The 22,797-nt window shown below is 42.3% G+C and overlaps 2 protein-coding genes across 2 annotated transcripts in view; both read right to left on the reverse strand.

Annotated features, from left to right (window-relative positions):
- Positions 1-10,813, reverse strand: part of LOC132402269 (cytochrome P450 2C15-like) — a 78,060-nt gene extending 67,247 nt beyond the window's left edge. The window contains exons 1-2 of the mRNA XM_059985087.1: positions 10,492-10,813; positions 9,392-9,554 (exon numbers count right to left, since the gene is read on the reverse strand). Of these exons, the coding sequence (XP_059841070.1) occupies positions 9,392-9,554; positions 10,492-10,674 (346 nt within the window). The 5' untranslated portion in view covers positions 10,675-10,813. The remainder of the gene's footprint in view (positions 1-9,391; positions 9,555-10,491) is intronic.
- The window catches only part of LOC132402265 (cytochrome P450 2C38-like), a 265,261-nt gene that overhangs the window by 103,567 nt on the left and 138,897 nt on the right, over positions 1-22,797 (reverse strand). The gene's annotated exons all lie outside the window — the stretch shown is intronic.

Below are 22,797 nucleotides of genomic sequence, written 5' to 3' on the forward strand. Positions count from 1 at the left end.
TGCAAAAAATGTGTATGAGCGAGAGAGTATTTGTTAATTAACTCTTCAAAATTCATCAATCGACTATTACAAATTAGATCTGTAAAAATAGCGGATTCCTTTATCTTTCCATAGGAGAAAAATGGGGTCAGTTATTGAAGGTTTAAAAGAAAAGTTTCGATATAAAAAACTAGACAAATTAAATTGTTTAAAATTTTAAAAATTATGAAACTGAATCCAAATCCATAAAGGTTGTATAATAACCAGGTAAAAATTTAAATTTGGAATATTAGAGAGCTGTAAAGGTAATGGAGCTCCTAATATTGAAGTTAAATGAAATTTTTTAACAACTTTTAATTCCAAATCAACCCAACGTGGATTTTGGCTCTTATCAAGCCAGTATAACCAAAAACAGAATTGTCTAATATTTACAGCCCAGTAATACAGTCTTAAATTAGGAAGTGTAAGTCCACCATCTTTTTTGGGTTTTTGTAAATGGTACTTGTTAATCCTTGGTCTCTTATTGTTCCAAATAAAGGAGGAAATAAGAGAGTCAATTTGATCAAAAAAATTTTAGTTAAAAAGATGGCTATATTTTGGAAAATATATAAAAATCTAGGTAAAATCATCATTTTCACAGCATGGATATGACCTATTAAAGAAAGAGTAAGTGGATTCCATCTAGAAAATAGTAATTTCATGGAGTCTACTCGAGGAACTATATTAGCTTTATAAAGATCTTTATATTTTTAGTAATTATAATACCTAAATATATTAACAATTCTAAAAGGAATATCATTATATGTACTCACAGGACCATTTAATGGAAACAATTAACTTTTATTCAAATTAAGTTTATATCCTGAAAATTTTCCAAAATCGTTAAGTGTTTCCAAAAGATTAGGAATTGATTCCTTAAGATTCGAAATAAAAATCAAAAGATCATCTGCATAAACAGAAATCGTATGTATGGTTCCAGTTATAGAAATACCATGAATGTTTTTGGCCTCCCGTAATGTTATAGCTAAAGGCTCCACTACAAGATTAAATAATAAAGGGCTTAATAGACATCCCTGCCTAGTACCACGAGAAAGTGAAAAGAAAGAAGACCTGTAATTGTTAGTAATGACCGTGGCAATAGGGTTCTTATAGATCATTGGAATCCATCTATTAAAATTATTACCAAAACCAAATTTTTCTAATACTTTGAACAAGTATGGCCACTCAACTCTATCAAATTTCTTTTCTGCATCGAGAGATAAGACATTGAGGTTGCTTGGATAATGGTGAATAAATAATGTTCATCAATCCCTGAACATGAGAAAAAGAGTAACAGCCTTTAATAAAGCCCGTTTGGTCCATAGAGATTATCTTAATTTTTAAAAATTCCAAGCGGTTAGCCATTATTTTAGAAAGAATTTTTGCATCCACATTTAATAGTGAAATAGGTCTACATGATGAGCATTCAACAGAGTCTTTATCTTTTTTAAGAATTAAGGAAATAGATGCTTCATAAAAAGAAGGTAAATTACTCTTCTCAAAGGATTCATGAAATATTTCCAAAAGATATGGAGAAAGTAATCTTTCAATTTTTTTGAAAAATCCCACTGAATAACCATCAAGTCCAGGAGCTTTACCTGATTGCATTGATAAAATAGCTTTCTGAATTTCATGCTCGGTAATTGGAGCATCAAGCATCTGTTGATCTTCATCAGAAATTTGTGGAAATTTAATCTCATGTTAAAATGCTTCCATTTTGGAGAAATCTGTAGGAAATTGAGATCTATAAAGATCAGAGTAAAAATCTTGAAAAGTATTATTAATATCCTCATAGTTACTTACTATACCATTGTTTTACGAATCTTTAAAATTTGTTTTTTTAGCTCTAACTGCTCTTAGTTAGGAAGCTAAGAGCTTATTATTTTTATCCCCAGTAATATAAAATTGACTTTTCAATTTAAGCAAATATCCTTCAATAGGATATGTCAGTAATAAGTTATACTGTGATTGTAGTTCTACTCTTCTTTTAAATGGAACAACGTTTGGAGAGATTGTATTAATGTTATCTAATTCTGTAATTTGTTTAGAAATTTTATCTAATTTTATTCTTGATTTTTTTCTTCAATTTAGCTATATATGACATAATTTGACCATGTAAGTAAGCTTTCAATGTATCCCAAATTACTAACTTGGTGACATTTCCTATATTATTAAAGAGTAAAAACTCTTTTATCTGAGTTTCAATAAACTCAACAAATTCTGCACTTTGTAATAAATGTTCTGGAAAATGCCAAAATGGTCTGGTAGAAACAACATCTTCCAATTCAAATATTAAATTTAAAGGAGCACAATCAGAAATAGCAATCGCATCATACTCACATTTCTGAACATTAAAAAAGTCGAGGACCAGACCTCAATTAAACCATAATCAATTAAAAAGGAATTAATAAGTGATGCAGAACAGTTAGGAAGTTGAGGTTTGAATGATGACTTATCCATTAAAGGATTTAAGCAAGTATTAAAATCACCACCCATTAATAACATATATTCATTTAAATCAGGTAATAGAGCAAAAACAGCCTTAAAAAATGAGGGATCATCAACATTTGATCCATAAATATTAACCAAAACCATTTTCTTATTACAAATTATTCCTTTAACAATTAAAATTCTACCATTGATATCGGCTATAATATCCTCCTGATTAAAGGAATATTGGAATCAATAAAAATAGAGACACCTCTAGTTTTACTCTGGGAATTTGCATGAAATTCCAAAATTTAAGAAATTGATTTTTATCACATAACCTGATATGCACCTCTTGAGCAAAAATTATATCAGGCTGGAATTGATATATAACTTTAAATGTTTTCTTACACTTAATAGGGTGATTCCAACCGCGAACATTCCAAGTTAAAACATTTAACTGTTTAGATGTCATCATGAAACTTTGTATCTAAAAAAAGTAGTTTGACGCATGTCAGGATAACGTGATCGAAAATGGCGGAGATGAACAACAATAAAAATAATTAGTGTATGCTCTGGGATTCCATAATGGGGATAAAAAAAAAGAAAACAAAACACCCAATCTACAAAGCCCAGAAACCAGTCGATATCAATCGACGCAAGCCCCAAGAAAAGCAGAGGTGCGAATACAGCTCCGCCTAGCTGAGTAATAAAAATAATAATAAAAAAAGTAATCTCTTATCTCCCTCTACTGAATATAAATCTCATTACAGTCAACGTATATCTCAGTATAATTAACTTGGAAGGACAGTGTTTTTCTTGTGAAAGCAAACCACCTTCAATTTGAAAGTAACCTTCATAGTATTAGATAGGGGAAGAAAAACACATCCAAAACAATTCTTGGAATATTTTCACAAAAGAAAAACAATCGCCATCTTTAAATTGTCCAATCTGTCTTTAAAACACAAGGAAATCCAAATAATTACTTTTTAAAAATCTTCAATAAAGCATACAGAATAATAAAAAAACAATTGATTCATTTAGATACTGCAAAAAAAAGTTCTAGATGGATCAAACTTAACTACAGCCTATCAACAGTTCTCACACTATATCTTCTAAGGTTAAAATCCTCCAAACCAGTCTTTTTCAAAAATAAAAATACATTTTAAAATAAAGACTTTATGTGACCATCAAATCTTACAATTTTATCCGTCTTTACACCATGAGACACTCAAACCATTATAAGTCATTCAACTTCAGGTTTCAAATTCGTCGTCATTGAAATATTTGCACAGAAGGGAAAAAATCGCCATCTTTAAATTGTCCAGTCTTTCTTTAAAACATAAGAAAATCCAGGTAATTACTTAAAAGAAACTTTACAAAAGCATATGAAACAGAAAAAAAACAGTTGGTACCTTTAGATGCTACACACAAAAAAAAGTCTAGATGGTTCAGAATTATCTACGGTCTTTCAACAGTTCTCCTGCTATATCTTCAAAGGTTAAAACCCTCCAAACCAGACTTTTTCGGAGATAAAAATACATTTTAAGGTAAAAACTTTTATAACCATCAAATCTTCCAATTTCTTCACTTTACACCACGAGACCATCAAACTATTCTAAATCATTCGATCTTCAAACTTTAGATTCGCCATCGGACTCATCAGACAAACGGTTAATAAAATGCAATTCTTCAGCTGGATCATGGAAAATACGAATTCCAGAATTTTTAATAATGATCGTTAATTTTGCTGGATACTGTAGTGATGGAAAAAGCTTCTTTTGATAAGCTAGTTTCATAGAAGGAGCAAAAGCAGCATGTTGTTGAACAATTTCGCATGGAAAATCTTTAAAAAACAGACCTCTGAGCCTTGAAATGAAAATATTCTTTGCTTTCTTACAAGCTTAATAATGCAATCCTTGTCACTAAAACGGAGAAAACACACAACAATATGCCTGTTTTTACCTTCATCCAAAGATTTTAAAGCACCGGTTCTGTGAGCCGATTCGATCTCAGGGAGTTGCGAACAAACCTCCAGAAATAAAGACTGAAACAGTTTAGCAAAATAAACCAGTGCGTCGGCAGACTCCGATTTCTCTTCTAACCCAACAATTCAAGTATTATTCCAATGTGATCGAGCTTCCAAATCCATGATTCTTATTGAGCCTTTTCCAAACGAGAAGAGAGATCAGCCGCATTTCTATTGACTTCTTTAAGATCGACGCTCAAAGAGTCAATTTTTTCTTCAAATTTCCCTTTTAGTTGAGTTCTTTCAGTGCAGATACTTCTGATTCGAGATTCTAATCTCTTGATCTAAGGGGGTTCTTCCGCGAACTTGTCGGTCTTCTTAAATTTCCCATTAGATGGGTCTGGATTTCGTCTGGTGGTCTTTGAAGTAGCCGTAACTATTGCTGTACAAATTCAACTGAATAAAGTTGAAATTTCAAAGTTTAAATCGGAAAAGGGAGAGATTAAAGGCGGATAGTAAGCAACTGGGTCTTACATGTCTGAAAGCTGGAGTGGCCTGATTTTTATTCTCACAAATCAATGATTATGTTGTTAAAGAAAAGATCATACCCTACTTGTACATAGTTTTCCTTCTGTTTGTTCTTTCTTTTCTATAAGTGTATACCTCAGGTAAATACCATGTGGAGATTTGTGGCAAACATGAATATATTATATATACATACAGTATCTGAAATACATTTTATGGAAATGTTTGTATGATGCTGAATTTCAATAAAAAATAAATTACAAAAAAAATTCCAAGAGAACTACTCGTAAGATTGCTAGAAAGGCAAATCAAAACCCCCCTTTGACTGCAAACGACCTTCAGGAAGATTTAGCAGACTCCAGAGTGGTGGTGCACTGTTCTACTATGAAGTGACACCTGCACAAATATGATCTTCATGGAAGAATCATCAAAAAAAACCATTCCTGTGTCCTCAGCAAAAAATTCAGCATCAGAAGTTTGAAAAGGAACATCTAAACAAGCCTGATGTATGTTGGAAGCAATTCCTGTGGACTGATGAAGTTAAAATAGAACTTTTTGGCCACAATAAGCAGAGGTATGTTTGGAGAAAAAAGGATGCAGAATTTCATGAAAAGGGAACCTCTCCAACTGTTAAGCACAGGGGTGGATTGATCATGCTTTGGGCTTGTGTTGCAGCCAGTGGCACGGGGAACATTTCACTGGTAGAGGGAAGAATGAATTCAATTAATTACCAGCAAATTCTGGAAGCAAACATCTGTAAAATACTGAAGATGACAAAAGGGTGGCTTTTACAACAGGATAATGATCCTAAACACACCTCAAAATCCACAATGGACAAGAGGCACAAGCTGAAGGATTCGGCATGACCCTCATAGTCCCCCGACCGAAACATCATCGAAAATCTGTGGATAGACCTCAAAAGAGCAGTGCATGCAAAATGGCCCAAGAATCTCACAGAACTAGAAGCCTTTTGCAAGTAAGAATGGTGAAAATCTGCCAAACAAGAATTGAAAGACTTTTAGCTGGTTATAGAAAGTGCTTACAAGCTGTCATACTTGCCAAAGGGGGTGTTACTAAGTACTGACCATGCAGGGTGCCAAAAAGTTTGATTTGGGCCCTTTTACTTTTTTGTTATTTTGGAACTGTAAAAGATGGAAATAAAAAAGTAATCTTGCTTAAAATATTAAAGAAATATATCATCTTTAACTTTATGCCTTTTGGAAATCAGGTCATCTTTTACTCACTTAGCTATTCACAATAACAGAAATTTTGACCGGGGTGCCCAAACCTTTTAATACCACAGTATCTTTTAGCTCCCCTACCCTGGGGAAAAGTCCTTTACCATCTGCTATTTTTGCCTCTCACAATTGTTCTCTGGTCCATAGGGTCTCCTCTCATTCTCCAGTGTTCCAAAGAATAAAACTTAGCCTCGTTACTCTCTCCCCATACGCAAGCCCTCCAGTCCTGGCCATATCCCATAATGATTCTCTACACTCTTTCCAGTTGAAACGTGTCTTTCCTATAACAATGTGACTAAAACTGTACACTGTCTTCCAAGTGTGGCCAACCTAACAACTTATACACCTGTGATATAATATCTGTGTTGCTTCAAATTTTGTAAAATACTGGATGAAAATCTAAACAGTTCCAAGTGACATTTTAACTCTTTGTGAGCTCGCAGCATGTAAGGTGTCTGTACAAGTCAAACACTGTAGGTTTGTTACTGTCAAATGTCAGTGCATGATGCTACCATTAGCTGCTGGTGGCTGGATTCTTTCCTGGCCTCAGGCACCAACACAAGCAAACAAAAGACCAAAGAGTTCATCTGTCTCTGTGTCTCAAAGTTTGTGAAAGTCCTATCAAAACCATGCTGATTTAGTGACATGAGAATAAACAATTGATGAGTTTGTCTATCTCTGGGTGTCTCTCTCTACTCTTGTGGAGCCCCTGTTTATTGGGAGACCTTTTGCTTGGTTCGTTCACAACAACCTGACTGATGAAGGCCAGTGTGAGAACCTCAGGACTCATACCACCAGGTTCACCATCAGTTATTATCCCTCAACCATCAGGCTCTTGAACCAAGGGAGACAACTTCATTTAACTTCACTTGCCCCATCACTAACATTTTCCCACAACTAATGGACTCACTGTCAAGGACTTTTCATTTCATGTTCTCAATATTCCTTATTTATTGATTACTATCATTTCTTTATTTTTGTATTAGCACAGTTTGCTGTCTTCTGCACTCTGGTTGAATGCCCAGGTTGGTGCAGTCTTTCATTGGTTCTGTTATGGTTATTATTCCATAGATTTTTTTTTTATTGAGCATGCCAACAAGAAAATTGATTTGAAGGTTGTATATGGTGACATATATGTACATTGAAAATGAATTTACTTTGATCTTTATCTGGGGCAGCACTTTACATAGATACTAGATACTAGATACAATTACTGCAAATACCATGAGATGTTGGTAAAGAAACTCCACCAAATGGATCCTCAATTTCCTCACTTACAGACCTCAGTCACTACAGATTGGCAACATCTTCTCCAGAATCAGTTTGAACTTTGAATCTTTTTTTTTTAACCACCGTGTCCATATGTGATACAGCTTTCAACAAACAGCGTACTTGTACTCCTAGACATGAGAAAACCTGCAGATGCTGGAAATCCACAGCAGCACACAGACACAAAACACTGAGGGAACTGGTCAGGGAGCATCTATGTAAAGGAATAAATAGTGGACATTTTCTGCTGAGACCCTTTATCAGAACTCTTTGTACTCATAGGACACATTTTACTGGTGTCCAGTTCTGTTGTCCTGCAGAACATTGTGGGCATGTTATGCTGGTGTCGGAATGTGTGGCAACACTTGCAGGCTGTCCCCAGCTCATCCTTGGGTGTATTGGCTGTTAGCACCAATTACACATTTCACAGTATGTTTCAATGTTCACGTGATGAATCTGAATCTGAGGTCCCTCTGTTCCACCACACTCCCTAGTGTCCTTCCATTCATTGCACAGATGCTTGGATATACAGTATATCAGTATTCCTTCATCAACATCTTCATTATGTGACATGTTGTATGATGTAGGCAATCATGGTCCCTTCACCATTATTGCTCTTGGCAGATTTTTCTGCAGAACTATTGTCACTGCCTTCTTCTGGACAGTGTCTTTACAAGATGGGTGACCCCAGCCATGACCAATATTTTTCAGAGATTGTCTGCCTGGTGTCAGTGGTTGCATAACCAGGACTTGTAATCCGCACCAGCTGCTCATATGACCATCCATCACCTGCTCCCATGGCTCCCATCCCTTACACCTCCTTTGGTAGAGAGGTATCTCAGCCGTGATACTCACGTTCATTGTCACGTTCTGGAACACTCTTCTCAGGCAGCATCGTGGAAGTAACATCAGTGTACAGGATTCTCAGTGCGACCTTCTCAATGGCTTCGGTTTCCACCGGGTGCTCTGGTTTTCTCCCACAGTCCGAAGACATGTGGAGTAGTAGGTTAGTAGAACAGAGGGAGCTGAGAATTCATTTAAAGTGATGGCAAATGTTGAGAGGGTTGTGAAGAAAGCTTTTGGCACGTTGGCCTTCTTAAATCAAAGTACTGAGTGCAGGAGATGGGATGTTGTGTTGAAGTTGAAAAAGATGTCAGTGAAGTCTAAATTGGTGTACTGTGTACAGTTTTGGTTACCTAGAGGAAAGATATAAATATGATTGAAAAAGTACACAGGAAATTTGCAGGGACATTGCCAGAACAAGTTATATGGAAAGATTCAATAGGTTAGGAATTATTCTTTGAAATGTAGAAGATTGAGAGGAGATTTAATAGAGGTATACAAAATTATGAGGGATATCGATAGAAAACATGCAAGCAGTCTTTTCCCCCTGAGATCGGGTGGGACTACAATTAGATGTTATTGGTTAATAGTGAAAGGTTGAAAAGTTTAAGGTGAACATGAGGGGAAACCTCTTTAGTCAGAGGGTCAGAAGAAGGTGGAATGAGCTGTCAGCGCAAGTGGTGCATGCAAGCTCAATTTCAATGCTTAAGAAAACTTTGGACAGGTACATGTGTGGTAGGGGTACTGAGGGCTCTGGCCCAGGTGCAAATCCGTGGAAATAGGCAGATTAAATGGGTTGGCATGGACTAGAAGGGACAAAGGGCCTGTTTTGTGCTGAACACTTCTACGAATCTATTAATTGGTCATTGTAAACTGTCCTGTGATTGGCCTAGTATCTGGGCGGTGCGGCTCCTTGAGCCCAAAGTCCCTGTTCTAACAGCTGCTATTTCTAATTAAAATTATAACTAAGAACGACCAGCATGTGCCGTCTCTTTCAGTAGCATTAACTATTTAGGAAGCGTATAAATAGCAAAAATATTCAGATTTCAAGAGAGCGGAGGCAGCAACAAAATAACTCGAGTTAAATTATAAATTATCTCACCATAGCCATCTGCAATTCTTTTCAAGATGGGTATGAGATATCGGCCACTGAAGTCATACCCGTGGTCAATCAGGGCCTCTCTCATCGCTTCGGCACCACACACCACCACCGCAGGGCAGCTGCCGAACCAGAAGGTGAACACGGGGCCATACTGCTCACTCAGCTGTGGGGATACAGGAATGTATATTGTTATATAACATTTTATACTCCATACGATGTTCGTCAATCAATTTAACTAGAGGAGAGATAAGACCCACAGCAATTTTCCTCTCAGGGACCAAACGGCTTAGGCACTGAACTGTATTTGTCAATAGGGAGCTGACGACGAGTTTGTAAAACTGGCCGGAGAAAAGGAATTTTGGAATGGTGAGGGTGGAGTGCCCTGGGACGGGTGGCAGAGAAGGAGTGCCAGGGGCAGGGGTGGCGTGGGTGCAGACGCATCCAGCCTTGAGACCCCAGGCAAGGTGATCTGATTCCAAACAGTTGGTGTATTGATCAGTATAGAACGTCTGTGGTGCTTCCCACACCCTCCCCTCTTCCTTCCCCTTTCCCAACCGTGACTCCCCCTCCCACTCTCAGTCCACAATAAAGACCCATATCAGAACCAGGTTATCATCACTCACATGTCATGACATTTCTTCCCTTTTTGCGGCAGCAGTACAATGCAATACATAAAGTCACTACAGTACTGTGCAAAGTCTTAGGCACCCTAGCCATATGTATGTGCCTGAGAGTTTTGCATTTTACTGTTCAATATCCAGGTCGCAAACGAGAGAGAATCAGCAGATGTCGGAAACCCGAGCAACACACACAAAATGCTGGAGGAACTCGGCAGGCCAGATAGCACCTCTGGAAGAGTACAGTCGACACTACTCTTGTCCATGGATGCCGCCTGGCCTGCTGAGTTCCTCCAGCATTTTGTGCGGGTTGATAATAGCGAGATACAGGTAATTTGATGCCGCGATTTACATTTGAAAAAAAAAACATCCCTCACGCAACTGCTTCGGCGGTTCTGTCAAAGAAAGCTACCTCGAGTGGAGGAATTTGTTAATAAAGAATTCTCTTTATGTGTAATTTAAATATTCAGACGTTGTCCCTACCTTGATGAGGGATTTGTGGGGTGCTTTGAAATCCAGTTGGAACAGGTTGCCGATGATCGGGAGGGCAGGAGGACCCGGGGGAAGCCTGCCTTTCTGCCGCTGGTTGTTCCGAAAGAATCTCACCAGAAGCAGGACGCTCAATAAAACAACCAACAAAGCTGTCAGCGGTTCCCCAAAACTCATGGTGACAGAGTACGCAGATTCTGGAAAAGAAGCAAGAGAGGCTGTATCTCAAAATTCACAGTTGTACCAGATTCAAACAGTAAACTACCCTTAAATTAAGGGCAATTGAAGTCCCGATTGAAGTTCACACTCGCTGACGGCTTTTAGGCATTTGGGTCAGTCTCATTACGGACCGCCCTTTGGAGTTCTTACCAATGCTTTATGTCAGTGGGCGTGAGTTATGTTCTCAACAAATAAAACTATCGAGAATTGTAATGACCTTCAAAAGGCTGACAATTCCGAATCACCTTCTTTGTAAGGTAGAAGCTCAATAAATCAGAACGCATGTCATAGTCCGGTCCATGAACTCCGCGTTCCTGCTCAGGGTCTGGTCTGTGAACTCTTGACTCCATGTCTTCCGGCTCTCCCTTGTCTCATTTGGGCTTAATCATGGGCACCTGATTCTCGTCTTAGAGCCGGGAATATAAGTGGCCCTGGGTTCGAGTGTAGGGGCTGTGTCCTCACTTCTATGTGGGTTCATCCTGTTGGTATCCTGTCCTCGCCTCTGTGTGGGTTCATCCTGTTGGTATCCTGTCCTCACCTCTGTGTGGGTTCGTCCCACAGGTATCCTGTCCTCACCTCTGTGTGGGTTCATCTCACTGGTATCCTGTCCTCACCTCTGTGTGGGTTCATCCCACTGGTATCCTGTCCTCACCTCTGTGTGGGTTCGTCCCACTGGTATCCTGTCCTCACCTCTGTGTGGGTTCATCCTGTTGGTATCATGTCCTCACCTCTGTGTGGGTTCATCCTGTTGGTATCCTGTCCTCACCTCTGTGTGGGTTCGTCCCACTGGTATCCTGTCCTCACCTCTGTGTGGGTTCGTCCCACTGGTATCCTGTCCTCACCTCTGTGTGGGTTCATCCCACTGGTATCCTGTCCTCACCTCTGTGTGGGTTCATCCCACTGGTATCCTGTCCTCACCTCTGTGTGGGTTCGTCCCACTGGTATCCTGTCCTCACCTCTGTGTGGGTTCATCCCACTGGTATCCTGTCCTCACCTCTGTGTGGGTTCATCCCACTGGTATCCTATCCTCACCTCTGTGTGGGTTCGTCCCACTGGTATCCTGTCCTCGCCTCTGTGTGGGTTCATCCCACTGGTATCCTGTCCTCACCTCTGTGTGGGTTCGTCCCACTGGTATCCTGTCCTCGCCTCTGTGTGGGTTCGTCCCACTGGTATCCTGTCCTCGCCTCTGTGTGGGTTCGTCCCACTGGTATCCTGTCCTCGCCTCTGTGTGGGTTCGTCCCACTGGTATCCTGTCCTCACCTCTGTGTGAGTTCGTCCCACTGGTATCCTGTCCTCACCTCTGTGTGGGTTCGTCCCACTGGTATCCTGTCCTCACCTCTGTGTGGGTTCGTCCCACTGGTATCCTGTCCTCACCTCTGTGTGAGTTCGTCCCACTGGTATCCTGTCCTCACCTCTGTGTGGGTTCGTCCCACTGGTATCCTGTCCTCACCTCTGTGTGGGTTCGTCCCACTGGTATCCTGTCCTCGCCTCTGTGTGGGTTCGTCCCACTGGTATCCTGTCCTCACCTCTCTGTGGGTTCGTCCCACTGGTATCCTGTCCTCACCTCTGTGTGAGTTCGTCCCACTGGTATCCTGTCCTCACCTCTGTGTGGGTTCGTCCCACTGGTATCCTGTCCTCGCCTCTGTGTGGGTTCGTCCCACTGGTATCCTGTCCTCGCCTCTGTGTGGGTTCGTCCCACTGGTATCCTGTCCTCGCCTCTGTGTGGGTTCGTCCCACTGGTATCCTGTCCTCACCTCTGTGTGGGTTCATCCCACTGGTATCCTGTCCTCTCCTCTGTGTGAGTTCATCCTGTTGGTATCATGTCCTCACCTCTGTGTGGGTTCATCCTGTTGGTATCATGTCCTCACCTCTGTGTGGGTTCGTCCCACTGGTATCCTGTCCTCACCTCTGTGTGGGTTCGTCCCACTGGTATCCTGTCCTCACCTCTGTGTGGGTTCATCCTGTTGGTATCATGTCCTCACCTCTGTGTGAGTTCATCCTGTTGGTATCCTGTCCTCACCTCTGTGTGAGTTCATCCTGTTGATATCATGTCCTCACCTCTGTGTGGGTTCGTCCCACTGGTATCCTGTCCTCGCTTCTGTGTGGGTTCATCCTGTTGGTATCCTGTCCTCGCCTCTGTGTGGGTTCATCCCACTGGTATCCTGTCCTCGCCTCTGTGTGGGTTCGTCCCACTGGTATCCTGTCCTCACCTCTGTGTGGGTTCGTCCCACTGGTATCCTGTCCTCACCTCTGTGTGGGTTCATCCTGTTGGTATCATGTCCTCACCTCTGTGTGGGTTCGTCCCACTGGTATCCTGTCCTCGCCTCTGTGTGGGTTCATCCCACTGGTATCCTGTCCTCACCTCTGTGTGGGTTCGTCCCACTGGTATACTGTCCTCGCCTCTGTGTGGGTTCGTCCCACTGGTATCCTGTCCTCACCTCTGTGTGGGTTCATCCCACTGGTATCCTGTCCTCACCTCTGTGTGGGTTCATCCCACTGGTATCCTGTCCTCACCTCTGTGTGGGTTCATCCCACTGGTATCCTGTCCTCACCTCTGTGTGGGTTCATCCCACTGGTATCCTGTCCTCGCCTCTGTGTGGGTTCGTCCCACTGGTATCCTGTCCTCGCCTCTGTGTGGGTTCGTCCCACTGGTATCCTGTCCTCGCCTCTGTGTGGGTTCGTCCCACTGGTATCCTGTCCTCACCTCTGTGTGGGTTCATCCCACTGGTATCCTGTCCTCTCCTCTGTGTGAGTTCATCCTGTTGGTATCATGTCCTCACCTCTGTGTGGGTTCATCCTGTTGGTATCATGTCCTCACCTCTGTGTGGGTTCGTCCCACTGGTATCCTGTCCTCACCTCTGTGTGGGTTCGTCCCACTGGTATCCTGTCCTCACCTCTGTGTGGGTTCATCCCACTGGTATCCTCTCCTCGCCTCTGTGTGGGTTCATCCCACTGGTATCCTGACCTCGCCTCTGTGTGTGTTCATCCTGTTGGTATCCTGTCCTCGCCTCTGTCTGGGTTCATCCTGTTGGTATCCTGTCCTCACCTCTGTGTGGGTTCATCCCACTGGTATCCTGTCCTCACCTCTGTGTGAGTTCATCCCACTGGTATCCTCTCCTCGCCTCTGTGTGGGTTCGTCCCACTGGTATCCTGTCCTCACCTCTGTGTGGGTTTGTCCCACTGGTATCCTGACCTCGCCTCCATGGGGTAAGTCAGGCCATCCTTGCCGTTATCCTACGGTGGGATCTGTCCCTCCCAGTCCTTTCCTCCGCTGGGTAAGTCAGGCCGCCATAACCCCGAGGCTGGACTGTTCCCTTCCTTCCCTCTGGAGCCTCTCCTTGCCTCTGCCTGGAGCCCAGCCTCATCTGTGTCTGGAGTCTCACCCGGTTTGGAACTGTCTCTCTGTGTCCACGCCTTCGCTAGGTAGGTCTGGCCATTTGCCGCTACCTCGCGTTGTGAACTGTCTCACCATGTCCAGCTTTCTGTGTTCTGTGAATGACTCCCGGCACTATGTCCTGTAACCAAGGAGGGGTCCTGGCTCTGTTTTGCGTTCCTATTCTCCCTCGACCAGGGCTCTGTGTTCTCGTCTTGTCCATGTGCTTCACCCATTCCAGGAGTACCTTACCCAGCTCAGTGCTGGGATTCTCGCGTCCTGTGCTGGCATTCCCTTGTCCTCTCCAGGAGTCTCATGTCCACCCTGTTGCCTCTCCTCTTCGTGTAGCCACGTCTTGTCTTTACCTGGTTCTGGAGTCCGAACCCGAGTCAAGACCCAGGTTCTGGGTCCTTGTCCAGACTCTGGCTCGGAGTCCAAACCCAGGCTCCTAGTTCCCAGTTCCGTGTCCTGGTTCCACTATCCTCATCAAGACCTAGTCCAGGCCTGGAGTCCTTGTCTCGTCCGAGCCAGTGTCGTGTCCAGTGTCCTTTCTTCCTCACTTCCCTTGCTTCCTTGTCACGCCTAGTCCTGTTCCTGGTAGTTCGGTGTCTTTGTCTTGCTTTTGGGTCCACTCCCAACACCCGCCATTATGACACCACAAGCTGCTGAGAATTCCTTGGGCACGTAGGAGGTGCCATCATTTGAATATGTTGATTCCATGCATTCCATCTAATTTAGACTCCATTGTAATGCTGAAAGTTCAAATTAATGTTATAACAAAAATTCATATACGTCAACATATACAATCCTGAAATTTGTTTCCGTGGGCATACTAAGCAAATCTATAGAATAGCAACTATAACAGGATCAATGAAAGATCAACCAGAGTGCAGAAGACAACAAACTGCGAATGCAAATATAAATAAATCGCAATAAATAACGAGAAAATGGGATTATGAGATAAAGCGCCCTTACTGTGAGATTGTTGATTGTGAGAACATCCTGATGATGGGGCAAGTGAGTGTAGTTAATCCCTTTTATTCAAGAACCTGATGATTGAGGGATAGTAACTGATTTTGAACATGGTGGTGCAAGTCCTGAGTCTCTTGTACCTTCTACCTGATGGCAGCAGTGAGAAGAGATCATGGCCTGGGTGGTGGGGATCTCTGTTGATGGATGCTGATTTCCTACAACAGCATTTCATGTAGATATACTCAATAGTTGGTGGGGGGCTTTACCCGTGATGGACTGGGCCAAATCCACTACCTTTTGCATGACTTTTCCGTTCAAAGGCATTGGTGTCTCATACCAGGATATGAGGCATGTTTTGCACGTTCACCAGCAGCAGCAGTGGAGAGGCAGGCTTCTCCTGGGTTCCTCCACCCTCTGATTGCTGTCAAGATTGTTTAATGTCATTTCCAGAACATGTGTAAAGGCAAACGAAATAATTGTTACTCCAGCTCTGAGGCACTGCAACAAAAACCACAATAAGATACAGAACACAGCCCGGTCCATCACAGGTAAAGCCCTCCCCACCATTGAACACACCTACATGAAACATTGCCGCAGGCAAGCAGCATCCATCATCAGGGACAACACCACCCTCCCCAGGACATGCTCTCTTCTCGCTGCTGCCATCAGGAAGAAGGTACTGGAGCCTCGGGACACACACCATCAGATTCAGGAACAGTTACTACCCCTCACCCAGCAGGTTCTCAAAACAAAGGGGATAATTTCACTCAAAGCAACACATTCAAAAAGCTGGAGGAACTCAGCAGGCCAGGCAGCATGTATATATAAACAGTTGACATTCTGGGCCAAGACCCTTTGTCAGGACTGGAAATCAAAGTAAGGAGGTTGGGGGGGAGGGGAGGACAATGTACAAGGTGACAGGTGAAACTGGGAGAGGGGGAAGGGTGAAGTAAAGAGCTGGGAAGTTGATTGGTGAAAGTGACTGTGTGGGTTTCCTCCAGGTACTCCAGTTTCCTCCCACAGTCCAAAGACATACTGGTTGGTAGGTTAATTGGTCATTGTAAATTGTCCTATGATTCGGCTGGGATAAAATCTGGGGATTGCTCTGCAATGTGGTTCGAAGGGTCAGAAGGGCCCAGTGCACACTTTATCTCAATCAATAATTTTTAAGACTTGAACACCCTGATGAAAACCATTGGCGATTCCTTTGGAGACAGCTCTATTTCCATCTTCAGTATCTCTATTTTTCCCTTTCCGGGTTCTTTTAAAGACCCTGACCTGGAGTTACACGCTGGTTACCGTTCTTGCGGGGATGGAACCCGCTCTCGGGGTTTCACGAATGGTTGTTATTCGGTACGCCAAGGACTCGGCCTAAGAGCTTCGGTGGACCCAGATCTCGTGGCTCTGGAGACAGGGTATCGGAGGTCTGTGTCCGGGCGGGAGATCCGTGTGTCGTGAGAGATGGAAGATCGAAGGCTGTATGCTCAGATACCAGAGATCTTTGGGCACAGAGCTCAGAAAAAGCGATGCAACGGACTTTTAACATCATAAACCAGCAAGTTGTTCGTTATGCCTCCACTGTTGCTGTGAAACAGAGACACCACTTTCTCCCTTATCAGGGAGAGGGAGAGAGCTTGTGGTATGTCGAATACTGGGTGGACTAGTAGTCTTTGGGGTGCTGCAAGTCTGTGTCTGTGCTATCGATTTGCTCACGCTCCAGTGATTGGTGGCGGGTGCTATTGCTTTTTTTTGTTGGTGGGGGAGGGCAGGTTGTCACTTACTGCCAGTTGTGCGCAGGAGGGAGGGGAGCTAGGGGGCACTTTGGGGTTCTAACATTTAACTGTCGTTCATTCTTTGGAGGCACTCCTCTGTTTTCATGGATATTTGTGAAGAAAAAGAATTTCAGGGTGTATATTCCATACATTTCTCTGACATTAAATGTACCTTTGAAACAATGCATTCCATAGGGAGGATGTACAAACTACTTACAGAGGATTTACCTCTGAGCACCATCATCTCGAGCTGTAACAGCATCGCTGTAACTGCTTCACTATTGTGACACCCTGGTATGGGAGCAAAGAGTGGAAAAAAACAGAAAATCGATGGAGAATCTGATGAAATAACAACCCAGTCCTGCAGGTTGAAATTGAAAAACGATATTCTCAGATTCTGTGTTTTCTTCTTAGATAGAGTCATAGAAAAGTACAGCATAAAAACAGGCCCTTTGGCCCATCTAGTACATGCTGAACCATTTAAACTGCGTACTCCCATTGACCAGCACTGGGACCACAGCCGTCCGTACCCCTGCCATCCACGTACCTATCCAAACTTCTCTTAAATGTTGAAATCGAGGTCGCATGCACCACTTGTACCGGCAGCTCATTCCATACTCTCACCACCCTCTCAGTGAATAAGGTTCTCCTCATGTTCCTTTTAAACTTTTCAGCTTTCGCCCTTAACCCATGATTTCTGGTTGTAGTCCCACCCAACCTCAGTGGAAAAAGCCTCTATACCCCTCATAATTATGTATACATCTGTCAAATTCCCACGAATCTTCTACTTTCCAAGGAATAAAGTCTTAACCAATTGAATTTTTCCTTCGAGTTCAGGTCCCCCAGTCCCGCAACATCCTTGTAGATAATCGTGAAGATAATGAAGTTCAGTTTGTATTGAGAGTGAGTAAATTTTGAACAGGTGGATCCTGTCATTTTAATAATTGGCTCAGACGTCACAGACAAGTAGTCAAATCATATCTACATTCCACTATTTGTATGGTTCAAAGATAAATTTAATATCAGAGAATGAATACAGCACACAGAGTGAAATTCATACTCCTCACAGACATCCACAAAACAGGGAAACCCCATAAAATAATAGAAAAATCGAAGCCCCAGAGACCCTCCCAACTCCTTTCACACAAGCAGCAGCTAAAACATCAATTCTCTGCTCCCCACAACTCGCAACAGCAGAAGAATCAACCCCCCCCCCCATTCCACCATGTGAGGAGCAGCAGAAGCACCAAAGAGTCTGTTAATCAGGAGTCCATCAAAATGCAGTTCACAAAGCAGCACTTTGGTATCTCAGACAGGCTCTCCAACCCCCACCCCACACTCCCTCTACCACACCCCCCCATCAAACTACAGTTCACAAATCAGCCCTTTAGTATCTCAGACAGGCTCGCCAACCCCCACCCCCCACCCCACTCCCTCTAACCCTCCCCCCACCTCCCATCCAACTACAGGTCACAACACAGAAAGTCAGATCATAAGACCATCAGGCATACTGTAGGTACAGGATTAAACCTTTCGGCCCATCTGCTCCGCCATTCCATCGTAGCTGATTTATTTTCTCCTCTCAACCCCATCCTCCTGTCTTCTCCCTGTAACCTTTGACACCACTATAAATATAACCAATCATTTGATCTTCACAGCCGCCTATGGCAATGAATTCCATAGATCATCACCCTCTGACTAAAGATATTCCTTCTCATCTCAGTTCTAAATAGACATCCCTCAATTTGGAGGCGGTGTCCTCTGATCTGTGGAATGTTGAATGGAGTTAACAGAGTGGGTGGAGAAGATGTTTCCTATGGTTGAGGGGTCTAAGTAAAGTAGTCCCAAAAGAGAGCAAACAAAAAGCGGTGAAGTAGTGTTCATGGGTTCATTGTCTGGTCCAAGATCTGATGGCAGAGGGAAGAAACTGTTCCTAGAGCAGTCAGTGAGTGTCTTCAGGGTCCTGAACTTCCTCCCTGATTGCAGCAATGAGAAGAAAGCAAAACTTGGATGGTGAGGTTAACTATTGAATGATGCCACCTTCTTGAGGCATCACCTATTTAAGATGTCCTCAATGTTGGGGAGGTTTCAATGAGGTTTCCCCCCGCCCCACCCCATTCTTCTAGATTACAGTAGGTTGTTAAGAATGATGAACAGACCTGATGGACAATGGGGTACAGAGTTAATCATCCCCCCCGAGAAACACAAACTATTACTGTTGCTATACTGACCATGAGAAAGAGAGACGAAAAAACAAGCAAGAAATTTTGTGACAGATAAGAGAGAGGGGGAAGTTGCTGATTAACCGTATTGTGACACCTGTTTTTGAATTATTTACTGTTTTGCTGCAAGGGCAATAGTTTGCTCATAAACATTCCACAGTGGACTGAAGGAGCGGCCATATTTGATGGACACAGTCATTCGGGAGTGATGGATAGCTGAGTCCCCGTGAGTAGGGATAAAGGACAGGTCTGGAGAGACACCCTCCAGACATGCCAGTGGACACTGATTGAGTGTTGGAACCCACAAGAAAGGTGGGGGCTTCGGAGACCAAACCAGGAGATCTGTCAGTAAAGCTCACAGTGTTAAAGCAGGGCCGGTGGGGACTTGTGTGTGTGTCCACTCATGCCAGAGTGACGAGTCCACCACAGGAGAACAGTCTAGCAGAAGGATGGAGAGGTCATAAATGAATGACCACACTGATGCGACGGATTAAGAAAGCAAAGAAAGGTTTGCCTGACTGTAGCTGTTACATCTCGCTCGCTCTCTCTCTCTGATTACAATACAACAACCATAACTACATCAGCACTCATGAACTGAACTGAAGTTTATAATTTTCTATGACAACTTATTTACCCCTAGACATCAATAGAGCTTGTTTATTATTATTCCTACACTTTTAGGTTTATTACTGCTAATTTCTTTTATATGTATATTTGCATTTTTGATATGGTTTTGCTTATTTTTTATTAATAAACACCTTTAGTATAGTACCATCAGACTCCAACAGATCCTTCTTTCTCTGCTGGTTAGACACCCAGTTACGGGGTACGTAACAAGGTTCAGACCCACAACCGTCAAACACACCTTGTACATTAACCCTTTCATTTCCAGTTCCTTGAGAAGGCAACTTGCTGAGTCAGCTTGCACAAGCTGGGTTTCTAATCTGTGTAATTCTAGGCTGCTATGGATAATACAATAGTCCCAGTATCTAGGATGAGGAAATCAGCTGCAATTTCATCAGTGGAGTTGGATCACTTTACAAAACCAAACTGTCACTGCTCTGAACTCCGATACAATCTCCATTCCCAACAGGATCAGAATCATGTTTAATGCTGCTGACAAACGTTGTGAAATTTGTTGTTTTGTAACATTTGAATGTTAATAATGTGGTCAATTATTAAACTGACCTTGAACATGCTGATAACATTTCGTCCAGTTACCCAAAACACAGATTAAATATCAAACTGGCATCTGAGAGGAAAAGTTATCAGATCAGAAACTCTCCCACAATGGGTAATGTCTTCTCCACATCTACTATATCTAGGCTTTTCAAATATATCATAGGACGTGGAGAAAGGAATCAGTTCAGCCATTGGGTCTGCTCTGCCGTTCCATCATGGCTGATTTATTATCCTTCTTAATTCCATTCTCTTGCCTCTCGCCATGACCTTTGACACCCTTACTAATCCAGAACCGATCAACCTCTGTATTAAATATACCCAGTGACTTGGTCTCCACAGCTGACTGTGGCAACAGATTCCACAGATTCACCACCGTCAGGCTGAAGAAATTCCTCCTCGTCGCTCTTCTAAAGGGACATTCTTGTATTCTGTGCTCTTTGTCCTAGACTATACAGTTCCTGTAAAAAGTAACCTTCCCCCTCCTTTGGAAGTTTTCACATTTTATTGGTTTACAACACTGAATCACAGTGGATTTAATTTGGCTTTTTTGATACTGATCAACAGAAAAAGACTCTTCCATGTCAAAGTGAAAACAGATCTCTAAAAAGTCAGAATCAAAATCAGGTTTATTATCACCGGTATGTGATGTGAAATTTGTTAACATAGCAGCAGCAGTTCAATGCAATACATAATCTAGCAGAGAGAAAAAAATAATAAATAAAATAAAAATAATATAAATAAATAAACAAGTAAATCAATTATGTATATAGAATAGATTTTATAATATGTGCAAATACAGAAATACTGTATGTTGTAAACAGTGAGGTAGTGTCCAAAGCTTCAATTCCCATTTAGAAATCGGATGGCAGAAAGGAAGAAATTGTTCCTGAATCACTGAGTGTGTGCCTTCAGGCTCCTGTCCTTCCTGCCTGATGGTAACACTGAGAAAAGGGCATGCCCTGAGTGCTGGAGGTCCTCAATAATGGACGCTGCTCTTTTGAGACACCGCTCCCTGAAGATGTCCTGGGTACTTTGTGGGCTAGTGCCCAAGATGGGGCTGACTAGATTTACAACCTTCTGCAGCTTCTTTCGGCCCTGTGCAGTAGCCTCTCCATTCCAGACAGTGATGCAGCCTGTCAGAATGCTCTCCATGGTACAACTATAGATATTTTTGAGTGTTATTTGTTGACACGCCAAATCCCTTCAAGTTTCTAATAAAGTATGACCGCTGTCTTGCCTTCTTTGTAATTACATCAATATGTTGGAACCAGGTTAGATCTTTAGAAATCTTGACAGCCAGGAATTTTTGCAATTTTTGCCCATTCTTCTTTATAAAACTGCTCAAGCTCTGTCAGATTGCATGGGAATTGTGAATGAAAACCTCTTTTCATGTCCAACCTAAAGTTCTCAGTTGGATTGATGTCTGGACTCTAACTAAATAAGTAGTGCAAACATAGAAATATAAAATAGGGAGCTGGTGTTCATTGGTTCAATGTCCATTCAGAAATCTGATATTAGAGGGGAAGAAGCTGTTCCTGAATCATTGAGTTGTGCTGTCAGGCTCCTGTACCTCCTTCCTGATGGTAGCAATGAGAACAGGGATGTCCTGGATGATGGGAGTCCTTGATGATGGATGCTGCCTTTTTGAGGCATTGCTCCTTGAAGATGTCCTTGATTCTATGGAGGAGACTTCCTACTGGCGGTGGATGGAATAACAGCATATTTTTGCCGCTCCTGGTTAATTTTACTTTTCTTACTTTCCAACCTGATTTGACGCTGTGACTACAAGAACTGCTAAAGGTAAAAAAAAGAAGATTCTTCTACGTCTTTGGTTTCTATTATCGAATTGATGCCAAAGCACAAAAGGAAGCGTCCAAGGAATTTTAGTGATTCAGAAAAGAACACTCCGAGGAATTTCAGTGATTCAGAAAGGAATCCTGCAAAGAGTTTCAGCAACTTGCCTCTGAAATAAAACAAATAAGTACCAAATTGGATGAGCACAGTAACTGAATAAAAGAGAATGAAGAAATCCTGTTGATTCTGGATGGGAAAATGGATGACCTACAAAAGCGTTATGGAAAACAATCCAAGTTAACGATGATCTAAGACAGAAGATTACTGAGTTAGAAAACAGAAGTAGAAGGAATAATGTATGAATTCTTGGTCTCGAAGGGTTAACTGAAGGTGATCGTCCTACGGAATTTTTTGCAAACTTTCTGGTTCAGTTATTTCCTGATATTTTAAAAGCGACACCAAGGATCAACCAAGTGCATAGAGTAGCTGGGAGTAGAATGTTTGCAAGCAAACCTTGATCGGTGGTAATCGCTTTTCATGAGTTTCAAACAAAGGACCGAATAATTCGTGAATCTCGTCGGAAATGTACGATTGATTTTAATGGAAGAAAGATTAGAATCGTTGAAGATTTCTCAACAGAGATTATGAAGGAGCATGCTAAGTTTAAAAGTGTTCTAGAACAAGGATTTTAAACCTTCGCTACGGTATCTGGTGGAGCTCAGAATTACGCTGCAGGATGGATCACAAAAATGGTTCTGTTCGAGTC

The sequence above is a fragment of the Hypanus sabinus genome, chromosome 11, assembly GCF_030144855.1.
Source record: "Hypanus sabinus isolate sHypSab1 chromosome 11, sHypSab1.hap1, whole genome shotgun sequence".
Classification (NCBI taxonomy): domain Eukaryota; kingdom Metazoa; phylum Chordata; class Chondrichthyes; order Myliobatiformes; family Dasyatidae; genus Hypanus; species Hypanus sabinus.